Source organism: Malania oleifera, chromosome 10 (genome assembly GCF_029873635.1).
Source record: "Malania oleifera isolate guangnan ecotype guangnan chromosome 10, ASM2987363v1, whole genome shotgun sequence".
Classification (NCBI taxonomy): domain Eukaryota; kingdom Viridiplantae; phylum Streptophyta; class Magnoliopsida; order Santalales; family Ximeniaceae; genus Malania; species Malania oleifera.
In genome coordinates this window covers 90555227-90568222 of record NC_080426.1, presented here as the reverse complement: position 1 = coordinate 90568222, position 12996 = coordinate 90555227, and the positions used below count along the sequence as shown (strand labels likewise).

Below are 12996 nucleotides of genomic sequence, written 5' to 3'. Positions count from 1 at the left end.
TTTACAAAAATTGACGTCCATTCCATATCTGCATCAGTTTCGTACTAAAAAAGAGAAGAAAATAGAACTTCAGGCCTTATATTGCCTTCATTAAACCATTCTTCACTCTTGGAGGAGTATAGTGTTCTGCCATTGGGAAAGGCAGACCACTCATTGGCTAAGGTGGTATTGATATTTGTTGTGTTGTTAAGATCATGGTCTTAAATTTCCATGAAATTGTTGAAATTTCCATTGAAATTTCCGGTTTCTGTTACCCTTGAAATCAAAATGGCAGTCGATTTCCGTCTTGCATAATTTCCATCGAAATCTCAACAGATCATCTAAAATTTATCGAAATCTCTAAAATTTATCGAAAGCTCGAAATTTTAGCGAAACTGATCAAAATTTTAACTATACAATGAAATTTCATTAGAATTCAAATGAGAGATTTAGGAGTGAAGTGAAATTTCTCTCTTAATTTATTTTATTTGTTTTTATTGAAACAAAATATTATTACAAGTGCTTTTGAAATTATATGAAAAATAAACTTACAGCAACATTTTATTTAATCATTCATGTCTAAATTATCAATATTTGTATAATAAATAATATTTAAATGATTTATGAATTTCATTTGTATTAACTTAATATCTTTAATACACATTATCTTACAAATATGTTTGATACACATACTATATTATAACTTTTCCACCCCATACATAATATAAATGTATTTAACTTGTAATATATTAGTCCTAAGACTTAGATTATTATGTGTGTTAACCATTTCTAAAGTTTCACAAAGAATTCCATGCTTTACTACTTATTTCCGTTGTTTTTTTTGAATCAAAATTTCAGTACTTTTGGGGCTTCGAAATTTGAGTCGAAATCAAAATTTAAGACCTTGGTTAAGATTCAAAAATTGGTCTTTTTAGTGGTTTGTTCAACTATTATCATTTTTTTAATGTTAAATTTTTTGTTCCTTTTAATTCAAGGAAGAATGTACGACAACATTTTTTTTTAAAAAATTATTTTTTACTCACTCCTGTACTTTTCATTTGTTTAGGAGAAGCGTACACATAAATATCATTTTCTTTTATCATCAAATTTTAAATGCATTATTATTTTGCTTGTTTGTATGTCAATATATGCAGGTCATTTAGAACTGATTTTGGAAATTTGTACTGAATCTTAGAGTTAGAATCGATTCTCAATTCTCCATTCCCAAAGTTGGAGTTTTGATTCACAATTCGAATCTTGATTTGAAAACTATAAGTCAATCCACCATAGTCAAGCACATCTGTACATGCACCAAAAAGAAATGCATACATAAATCATACAAATGCATAAATGAAAATAGAAAACATGCAAACATGTGCTAGGGAAAACTAAAACTCCATAATCAGCTTCAGCAATTTTCCCTTGATTTTTTTACAGTGGCACTTCAAAATTATTGAGTAAAGTACAAGAAAAACAAGTGTGCAAGAACCATGCATATGTGATTCTAGACCACCTTTATCTCACTCATGTCAAAGCCTTATTAAATTAGTTGGAGACACAGAAAAGTCACTCAAACTCTATCAAAACTCAAAAGCGAACAGTCTTTTAAAAGGCATCCTCAAGGCACACCTGATGTGTTTTCAGGCAAAAATGCCCCAAGGCGTGTGGTAAAATGCATAGCTCCCCAAACGTGCATTCCTTTTGCAGCTGGGTGTATGCCTTGCCAAAACACTGCACCTCTCATGCCTAATAGTTTAAGGCGTACACATAATGATAGCCCCATCTATCCGTTTTCTGAAATATAAAAAAATATTTTAAGAAATTTAAAAAAAAAAAAAAAAAAAGGCAGATTAGGGCATGAATGCCCTTCATTTGTGCAAGCTCCAGTTCCTCCTCGATGATGGCAGCCCCTCGACGAAGCAATGCCCTAGATGAAGTCTCTCTTAGAGAAAGTTGTGTTGATCTTTCTCCATCGGTACTCCTCCAACGCCATTGTGCCTCTTGCAGACCACAATTTCCAATCTTCTCTCTCTCCAAGGGCCGATTGGTGTCTTCGAGTCCCTCTCTCATCTCTCACTTCGAAAGTTTCTCTCTCTCACATGATCTCAAGTCTCTATCTCTCATCAAGTGATATCCCACACCCAGTCCAGTAGCCTACAGATGAGCTGCTCCCCACCCTTTTTTGCATCCTTTTTTCATTTCTACCAGGGCCGAATGTCGCATGGCTCTTTGATTATAGCCCATGACATGGGCATGTGCCTAGTTTATGTATTTTAAACTTAGATTTTTTTCTACACTATTTTTTAGTTTTAAAATTCAGACAATAAAATTTATAACCTATTTTAATAAATTTCATATTAATTTTGATCTATATAATTTATCTTCATATATTTAAAATAAAAATTAAATTCACAAAAGGCTTATGCCTCAAGGCTTACACCTTGCCTTGCCAAGGGTAAACTCGCCTTACACCTTCACCTTATAAAACATTAAAAGTGAGCACCAATACAAAGGGGTACATAGTCATTCCATAACAAGAAAGAGAAAAGAATAAATTCAAGAATATAATAAAAAAAAAATTTGACTAAACTAAATCTATATTAAAATGTTCCTTCCCCATACTTATTATTTATTAAAAAAAAAAAAAAAAACTTTAAGGCAAACTCATGGATTTGACAAGAATGTGTGTGTGTGTGTGTGTGTGTCACAATTTACTTGATTTCCTGGATGTATTTCCTAATAGTGCTCAAAATTTGACTAGGTATCAGCATGTATTTATGTCTAATCTAAGCAGGTCATACATAGAACATGTCCATGACAGCAAACACAATTGCCAATGCATTTAAGAACATTTGGCTTGAGTTATTTTTATTTCCATTCCTGTCTTCACTTTTCAAAAAGGCTAAACAGATGAAACATGTTTAGTCAGATGCACTCTGGTTCCAAAAATGTGGAAACAACTTTCCAAAAATTTTCACACCATCCAACAAAACGTATATAACAAAATCCATAATATGGAAAAGGAAAGAGAAACCAAAATGTATCCAAACAAACCAAAGGAATTTCTTAGGATTGATCAAGTCACCTAGTGCCATTGCAACTGCGTAAGGGTCTCTGCTAGCTATCTCAGAGATAATTTCCAAAGCATGCCTGACAGCAACTGGATCAGCAAATGAAACCCTGCAACATGTCAAATCACCCCCAAAACGACAACCTGAAATAAGCAACTTCAATGGATACAACAAATAAAATGCAGATGAAAGAAAGAACTAAAGGAATGTTGGCACAATAAAATGATAATTGAACAAGAGGGATGATTCTTTCCAATTTGGAGGTATGTAACTATGTGATTTTAACTCATGAAAAGGTTAAGGCCAGAGGCATTGTGTTAGTAAGCGGGAGTTATATGTGCAGAGATTAGAGAAGAGATGCAGAAAAGAAGCAAGACATGGGCTCACATGCTTTTACACTGCCACCACAATGGTGCAGGCTATGTTCTCACTGTGTCATATTCAATGGGTCATGCCAGAACCAGCTCCCCAGTTACTAAGGACCTGTTTGATATCGTTGTTGTTTTCTGTTTTTTTGTTCCTATTTCTCCACATTGAAAAAATAGATTATAAAAATGCGTTTGTTTCTATTGTCAATTTACTTGGGTTGAGCCCAAATTTTGGCACCATGTACTAAAACACCTTTTAAATTTTAATAGTAATAAAAATACATGGGGACAGTGACCTACATGTTGATTTGGAAGATGGCTTTAATGATTTTAGAGGATTGGAGAGCTGGGTTGGAGGTTTGTGAGAAGGGGGAGGCTGTGATGGTGATGTTTAGTGGAGAGAAGTCACCATTGGAAGAACACCATGTTGAGGAATATTATGAGTTTTGGATTAGTATTTACTAGTGAGTTCGATCAGGGTTGGTCAATTAATGATAGAGGATTGTTTAATGATGAAGACATTGAACCTGATGAACTTATAAAAATTGTTGCCGCATGCTTGAGCCCAGAAGTTTTTTTTTTTTTTTTTTTGAGTAACAGGCGAGGGGGACAATGGACCTGGGAAGGACCTCTGAGAATATGCAGGTTGGTATTTGCCATTTGAAGGGTGACGGTGACCAGCAAGAGGCTAGAATTGAGGAAGGACTTTGGAGTAGTTATATGCTGCTTTTAGTTTTGCAAACCTATGTGGATTGTTGGGGGTGGAGAGGGGGGCGGGAATTTCTATGCTGCATAAATTTCCTATGGAGAAAAAAAATGGCTGACCAATTTTCCTCTAGTATGCAAAGGTTTGATTTTTCATCCCAGATTGTGGGATCATTGGCACACCATTGGAGAATGCTGTGTTTCCCTGGTCATTTGGAGAGGAGATGGCACTTCCACATTCGACTCAAGTAGTCTAGCCTAGATAAGTGGGCAGTGGCTAGTCAATTGGATAGATTTTTGTTAATGAAGAGCAGGAGACTGAATTTCTAGATTTTACTCGACTAGTGATGCAAACGGGCCCCACTATCATGATATTGTTTGATGTGGGGAGTGTTATCCCTCACAACTTTAAAAAGCGTCATACTAGGGTAGGGGACCCAACCCACATAAGAGGCCCTCCCTTTTAGCCTTCCTAGCTGAATAAACCGATGTGGGACATTTTCCTCATCCTCCTTGGAGCTTGTCGGGCAAAACAATGGGGGCACACTAACCCCTACTCGCAAGGCTGCATGTCCTAAACAAGTGGCCCCCACATCACTGGGTAAGGTTTAGGATGTGATACAAGTTGATGCAAATGAGCCCCACCAGCATGATATTGCCTACTATGGGAATGAGTGGCAAAACTTCACGAGTGTCTTCTGTGAGATAACAGTTTTCGTGAGGATACTAGGAGTGTAGAAGCAGTCAACTCTTCTTGATACAGATCGTGGAGTCAGGTGGTGGTGGTGAAGGCAAGAATCGCAAAGGTGTTGGCCGATGTAGTCAAGTTCAATTTGAAAAGCTAGGTCTGAAGGCTGGGGAACAAGGGTTGTGTCATTGATGTGGAGATGCGATGGAGCTGATTGGACCTAGGGCCATGGCAAATTGGTTGGATTCGATTAACTGGAGCAAGAAAGAAGCTAGGATTCCAGATGGTGCAGAGACGATAACAGATGCAACTGGGGTATCATTCAGGGAAGAGGCCGTGAAGAGAATTGGGCTGCGGGCCAGACCCAAGATTCGGTAATCAGGGGCCTAAATACTCCCATGTTAGTTCTGGAAAATAGGCAGGCAAGAATTGCTGTTCCTACACCTCAAAATACGAGTATAGGAAAGGAGGAAGCTCTTCCGTCTGGTATTGGAATTTTCATTCAGCCTCCAGTTATTGAAAATTTGAATCATACTAATGCAGAGTTAAAGAAAGGCCAGGATTCTAGCATTTTAGGTTCAAATCAAGATTTTGGGGACAAAAGTGTGTCTAGTTCCTAAAATGTATTAGAAGGTGGTGCGGAAAAGAGTAAAGAAGAAGTGGGGTCAGGAGAGAAATGTGATGATTGCCGTTTTGTACTGATAAATTCGAAGGCAAAACTAATAAGGTTTACATTTGTCGAAAGGCGGCTTGTTTGGGTGCTGAAATGAAGAAGATACTGTATTTGTAGAATTCCCTCATGCTGAGAAGAATGTTGGATGCAGGAATGAGACTAGTAAAGGTAAGGTGGTAAAGAAATGGGGAGATTTTTCAGACTCAGAAAGTGATGATAATAGTGATTTTGATTGTGATGAGGGGTCGTTGTTGGGTGAGATTTGAGACCAAAATGGATATGTTTCTAATTCCTGTAATGAAACAGGGGATTTATCTTATGTGCATCCACCGCAGCAAGAAGGTTGGAAGGGAGTTTCTATGTTTGATAATGATGGATTCAAAAATAAGTTTCAGTGTAGGGATGGAATTTTGCTTGCACTAGTAGACGAGAATCTGAAGGAGGAGTTGGAAGCTCAAATTCTTCTAGATAAAATGGATTTAAAGTTACGTGATATTGGAGGAAATGAAGTGTGTTTGGATGTTGGCAAAAGTTTAAAGGTGAAGGGTCAAAGGGAACTAGCAAGTTTGAAATGTTTGGTATTAATATGGAAATGGTTTGAAAAGGGGTTTCTCGGTTAATTTTGTTTAATTTTACTTTTGGATCTTGTCTTTCTTTTTTTTTCTTTTTTTTCTTTTTCCTTTTTTCCTTTGGTGAGTGTTTTAATATGGTTGACTCCTCGTCCCCGCATGCTGTACCTTCTCTTCTTTCTATTTAATGTACATTCTTTTATTACCAAAAAAAAAAATCTGAAACTTTCAGTTTGGAAAGTCTGATCTCATTGTCTTGCTCTCTTTTGTTTGGATTTTAGGCTTCCTTTGATATGTTTCTAATTATTTATTTTTGAAGAAATAAATGTTTATGGAATTGCTTCTTTCATTCAAATATCATTTTTAGCTTGGTGTTATATTTCTTCTTTGGTTTTTTCCCCGTGTTAGTGAATGATGCATCATTCTCTCTTTTGTTTATTCCGTCTTCACTTGAAAGAATAAAATTCTGTCTTAAAAACTTACCATAATAACAGAAATTTTTGCAGCAGTATCTCCTACAGTTTTCTGCTAATATCAGCTTTAATCTGACCTTTTTTCCGAGCAAAATATCCAATTTTGAAGCAATATCCCCCGTTGAAATCTCTTTTTTTTATATATAGCAAAAGAAGAATATTAATCATAGATTAAGAATTTACAACCAGGAGAATAAGACATTTCCTTAGCAAGGGCTGGAAAAATCCAACCAAAAAGAGAAAATCAAAAACTAAAAAGAACAAATGAAACCAGCGCAATTTAACAATTAAGCAAATATGACAAGTCACGCTGAAGATCTGAAAAGCTCACCCCCTTAAAATTCCTATGATCGACACACCAAAGAGAAGTCAAATAATGTATCTTCTCCCAAACCAGCAAACACAACAACTTCTTTGAATAAATACGCATATTGCACTGCATTCACTGCCCCCAAAATACTGCAAAGAAAGCACATTTCCAAAGTGCTGCCCTTTCCTTTTTGCTGCCAAAAACAACAAAAGAAACTACCAAAAATTCCTCCACTGTCTCTGAACTCACCCAACATTCACCTAACAAACTAAATAACTTATTCCATACCCTCCAAGCATAATCAAAATGTATAAAAAATGCGATGAAGATTCTGAACAGTTATGAAAAAGTACACAAACATCTGTAGAAAAATCCTTCAAAGGTCCCCTGATCTGTAGTGAGCTATTGGTATTACTTTTATCAAGCACAACCAACCAAATAAAAGCCTTGATTTTAGAGGGGGCTTTGGTCTTCCAAATGGATTTATAGAGTGGAAAATAAGAATTAGATCTGCTCAAAAAATTCAGAAAAAAATTTGCAGGAATAAACCCCCAAAGGACCCAAAGATCAAAGGCCGATGATCCTCCTCCAAAGAAAACCAACAGTTATTCAACAAGACTAGCAAAGAAGATAACTCTACCAACTCCCTATCATCCGGCAACCTTCAAAAGTGAAAATCCCACGAAGATAAAGACCACCAGGATCGACAACAAAAGAAGAAATGAAATCATCCTGCCCTCAGCTCAAGTGAAAGAGACAAGGAAAAGAGGCATACAAAACTACATTCCCCAACCAAGGATATTTCCAAAAGCAGATATTACAACCCCTACCTGACAGAAATACAGTATGGAGGGTGAAAAGAGGATAAATATGAGAACTCTCCAAAGAAGAGCTAAATCCCAAATTAATATCCCACCCATTCTTATCAAATCCATACTTTTTACAACTCTATGCCACAAGGAAGAATTCTCTAGTTAACCACCGAAGCCATTTAGCCGGGAGAGTTTGTTTTTAGACACCAAATTTCCAGGACCCAAACCAACCTCCCATTTAGACCTGCACACCACTTCCAGGCTAATCAGATGATCCCTAAAGCTCCCTACCCCTAATCACAAGAAATCTCTTATTATTTTCTCGATCTCACTAGCAACACCCACTGGAATCCTAAAAATGGAGAGGAAGTACAATTGGATACTAGAAAGACAAGCCTACATGAGAGTAATTCTACCACCAAGAGAAAAAACAGTACCCTTCCAACTACTCTGAAATAGGATCCTAAAAACTAATAGATCTAGGGTTAGCCCCTCACCCCCCAAAAGAACCCCCAAATAGGCCAACAACCAATCCAAAACACTACGACCCACCTCCAAAGACCACTTCCTAGCCAATGCCTTCTCCATCATCCTAAAAAATAGACACAGCCTCTAAACTGTCCAGCAGACAAAGAGCCACATAATAATTATCACCCGATAAATCATAAGACTCACATTCATATCCAACATGATTACAAACCTCGACTAAAATCAATCCTCTTTTTTCAAGAAAAATCACTATTTGACACACTTTTGTCATCTGACACATCTCTAGACTTCTTCACCGTAATAGTTTTTCCCCATTTCTTTTCATTAACTTAATTATACACACATGCCTGAACCATAAGGCATCTCAACAAGAGAATTATTTTCTACCATGTACTCTTACCAGTGTCCAGCAAGCATAAATCATTGACATTACTGACTTCCCTCAATCACCCCACCTTTGTATTATTAGATCCCTTGCCATTTCAAGTACCAACATGATCATGAACCATATTGACCTCCATCTATGTTTTCTGCCTCTCTTGTACCTTCACCCAACCTCCATCCTCCCATGTGAAACCTCGAGAATTCTCATAGGATGCAATAACCCCTTCCCCGCAGACTCAGCACAGTTGATAAAAACTCATAAACACCACCTGAAATTTGCCCCCTCACTGGAGAAGGAACATTGATCAAGCCATGGATCTTCTTCTTCTCTGCTTGCACACTCACCGAGATGCCAACACTGCTGCAGCTGTTCATTACCGCATGGACTTTTCATATATGGTTTTCAATAAGTGATAATTTCTGGGTCTTCAAGTAATTTTTTTGTGCATATATTTAAATTTAAAAGAAAAAAAAAATCTTAAAGAATGTGAGCAACCACCAGAAACACAACAGCTCATGACAATGACAAAAATATTTCCATAGATGACAGGAGACAAAACAAGACGGTGTAGGAAACCCATAAGGAGGGGCTAAGGTTAACTATGTCAAGCTCTCACCCAGACAATGCCTCAGCACTACCTCAGTTAGGCTCTTTTTCATGTCCAAGCTAGCGGTCAGCAAGACAGGCTTGTGATTGCTCTCAATCTACCAAGTGCAAACCCAAAGTTAAGAAACTAATCAATGCTAGTCCATAATCAAGGAGTATACAAGAAGAAAATAAATTATAACCTGGAGGGGATTCTTTCCAATATGTTCTCAACTCAAAAAACCACTCTTCCAATCAATTTGGAACATTTTATGCAAGAATATAGTTAAATAATCATGAGAATAACCATTCCTATCCACGTTTTTGTAAAGAGCCTTGGCTGGGTAACACATCCTCATCCACTTCTTTCCCTCCTCTCTTTCAACTGAGCTCCAAGCAAATAGAGTCGTACCATTCTCTGTTGGGGATTTGAGTAGCCCATTGGTTTCCTGTAATCTCCATTTTCAGGAGACCACTTAATGATACGAAGTTGGTGGAATTGTCTTCTTTTTCATCTCTATTGAATGGGAGTTGCAAATATTTTTTTTGAATTCTTGACTCACTCCAATTCTTCTCACACACTAACGTATCATTCGGAAGGTCAAGCCCCACCCCCCCCCCCCTCCCACCCCAAAAAAAAAATATTAAGGCTTTCACTTTGTTGGTTGTGCTTAAATTAATACTAATAACTTGCTGCAAATCAGGAGACATTTGAAGGCCAGTGGCGGATGAGTAACGCGTAAGAACCTGCCCTTGGGAGGGGAACAACAGCTGGAAACGGCTGCTAATACCCCATGTAGGCTGAGGAGCAAAAGGAGGAATCCGCCCGAGGAGGGGCACGAAATAAATCAGATTAATTTTTCGTTCAAAAGTAAAGTACTATGTGAAATCTTCGGTTTTTCCTCTTCCTCTATCCCTATCACTCTCTCCTGATGTATGCGTGCTGTATTGCAAAATTCGGGGACAGCTTCTTATATTCTTTTGCACTGTGAATTTTCTTGGAGGATTTGGAAAAAGATTTTTGGTATTTCAGGAGAGAGCTGGCTATGCCCTTCTTCAATGTGAGAATTCTTAGCTGTTTTTTTTGCAGGCTTTGGAAGAAGGAAGGAAAGTGCAGTTCTATAGAATACTTGCAGTTTTAAGGGGGTTATGGTTGGAGCGTAATGAATGGTTATTCACCAAGAAGAAATTAAACTGGGAGCTGGTTGGGATAAAATTCAGTACCTGGCCTCACTGTGGTGCTTTGGTTTGGAATTTTTCCGGAGGAATTAGCTTCCAGGAGTTACAAAAAGATTAGAGGAACCTATTGGCTTGTTGATCTTCTCTTTTTGTTAGTTATTAGTTGTTTTTTCTCTGGATTGTTCCAGGCCTTTTTCAGGAGATGTCTCATTCTCCCTCATGTAAACTCTCTTCCTATTAATGAATTTTATTTCTCCATAAATAAAATAAATAAATAATCATGAGAATAACATGTTACAAGAAACTTTTATGTGTGTGTGTATATATATATATATAGTCAGTCCACCCTCTTTTATGTTCATTTAACAATGTCAATCCACCCTCAATCTAACAGCTCTTCCAATAGCAGATACTAACGAAGCATAAAGTAAATTAATAAATAGATAGAATTATCACTGCCTGCTTCCACATGTCAGGAAGCTCCAAAAAAGTAAAAATAAAAATAAAATAAACCAGAGCAACTAAAAACTTTCATGCATCGAGAGAGAGAGAGAGAGAGAAATAAAAAGAACCCTTTGTTTCATAAGAAATAATGGCAATCAAAACTTGATAAACGAAATTGATTAATTTTCAAGTTGTTGAAGCAGTACTATAAGCATGAAACCAACATCGAATAATGTTCCAATCCCTTGATTTCATGTAATTCAATGTTACAACTATGAAACTTACCCCTGTACAGCACGATGGAGAAACGCAGGATTTCCTGGATCCAGAGGAAGTCTTCTCAAAGCACTTAGAGCAGCATATTGCAAATTACTCCGAATAATGGACTAACAATTTCATAGAAAGACATTAACTGAGATTTTACGAATAAATGTTGTACAATCTATAACCATAACCAAAGAGATGATGAAAAATGGGAAGATAGAATGCACCAAGTGAACGTAAACATACAGCTTTGCACTAAAGAAGCCTGTTAGAGCTGTTAGTTCTCTTGTAAAGGATACTTTTGTCATATTACACTAAGGGGCATTTTAGTTGTCAATAACGAAAATATAGGGTGATGCTGAACTCATCTGCTTTGGCTGTAATTTTCTTTTTTCTTTCCTATTTTCTCTTCTATTCACTAGTTGAAATCCCAATTCATCTCTTGTTTGTCTATCTTACATTTCTCAGATTTATAACATGGTATGTAAGCAATAAGATATTCCAATGTCAATGATCCGAATTGGTTTTAGACTTTTCTTTATTTTTCTCTCTCTCCCTATGAATTCGTAAATCAGATACTCTCTGTGCTTTGAGAGGAGCATAAGGACTTTTGTTTTTCTCACCTGGGCTGCGTGCATCCTTTATTGGATGCATGTGTGGTCATGCAGTGCTTGTTAATGTGAAGGCAGTCGCACTCTGTTATTAACAGACTGCTTTACTGGAGACTGCTGTCGCTAATTTTGTGTATTCCTTGTTGGTTGTGTGCTTGATCATGTGAAGCCTAGCACATAAAAAATTAGGAAAATGATAAAGACACCACAAATTACAACATCAACCTAAGAAATCATATTTTGAACCATGTCTCAACTATATCAACCATAATTTAATCGTTATTCTCTCATATTCAGTCATAACTCTGTTCCCCTTGCTATTACATAACCATACATGAGATTTTCATCTTGTACAACTCCTTGAGGGACTCAAATAAATCTAAGAACTGGTTCAACATTATTTATCATATCTTAATATGATTGTAGAAGTATGTTAAAATTTATCACGTCAATGAATTAGAATAATAAACTACTGTTTTCTATAATTAAATGTTTCTAAATTGCTCCCATTCTTCCTGCGACCATGAGCCTGCTGCTGCTGGGCTTCTGATTGGTACTTCTCTGTTTTCTGTAACTGTTTCTGTCCGCTTCCGCAACCAGTTGATGTCAGGTAGTATTTTGATTGTGAATGAAATCCATGGCCAATCTTTCAACACCTCCAGGACATTATTACTGTCTGCATTACAGTTTGAGGTAGATTCAAGACCTGCAGCTGCGGTTGATATTGTCCAGGTTTTATCCCTGTGCTTTTCTTCATTTACTTCAATTACTGTTAGCTTCGCTAGTCCTGCTGACTGTATGAGGGCATTTTGTTCAACTTGACAGTAGTGTGTTGTGGGTCACTTTAAGTACTGGTCCCATGGCTTCTATGGAAAAAATCTCTACCAATTACATGAATGTGCAGATTACAGCCATTAAGTTTGCTGGTTCCTCAAGTTCTCTTGTGTGGTCCCAGGCAGTAAGAGTGGATATTATGTAAAGGGCAAGACTAATGATCTAGAATCAAGGACTCCTATGGATGGGCTTGGACTTTTGATCTGCTTCACAAACACCCCCCAAGGAGTGTTCAGCAGCTCAGCCACGGTACATGCTATCTGGGCCATGGAAAGAATGATAATAGTGGGAAAAAAAAAGGTCCAAATGGACTGTTGAAGAGGTGTTGGTTCTGGATGAAGCGCAAGTCATAGTGATGCTCATCTCTGCACTCATTGTGGGAAAGAAAACCATATTACTGATCACTGCTAGATCTCCATGACAAACCGACCTTAGCTACCAAGTCAGTTGCTGACAGTGACATTGAAAGGATCGTCTAGCACACTTGGCCACTCTACTAAGGGAATGAGCACATCATCCACTGTGTCTTGAGATGAGTGTAACAACCTGGTTTGCAT

General features: G+C 37.2%; 1 protein-coding gene across 2 annotated transcripts in view; it reads right to left on the bottom strand.

The window, feature by feature from the left end:
* LOC131166454 (uncharacterized) overlaps window positions 1-12996 on the bottom strand; it is a 127776-nt gene that overhangs the window by 71838 nt on the left and 42942 nt on the right. For both annotated transcript variants that reach the window (XM_058125043.1, XM_058125044.1), the window contains exons 8-9: window positions 11016-11116; window positions 3065-3159 (exon numbers count right to left, since the gene is read on the bottom strand). In XM_058125043.1, the coding sequence (XP_057981026.1) occupies window positions 3065-3159; window positions 11016-11116 (196 nt within the window). The remainder of the gene's footprint in view (window positions 1-3064; window positions 3160-11015; window positions 11117-12996) is intronic.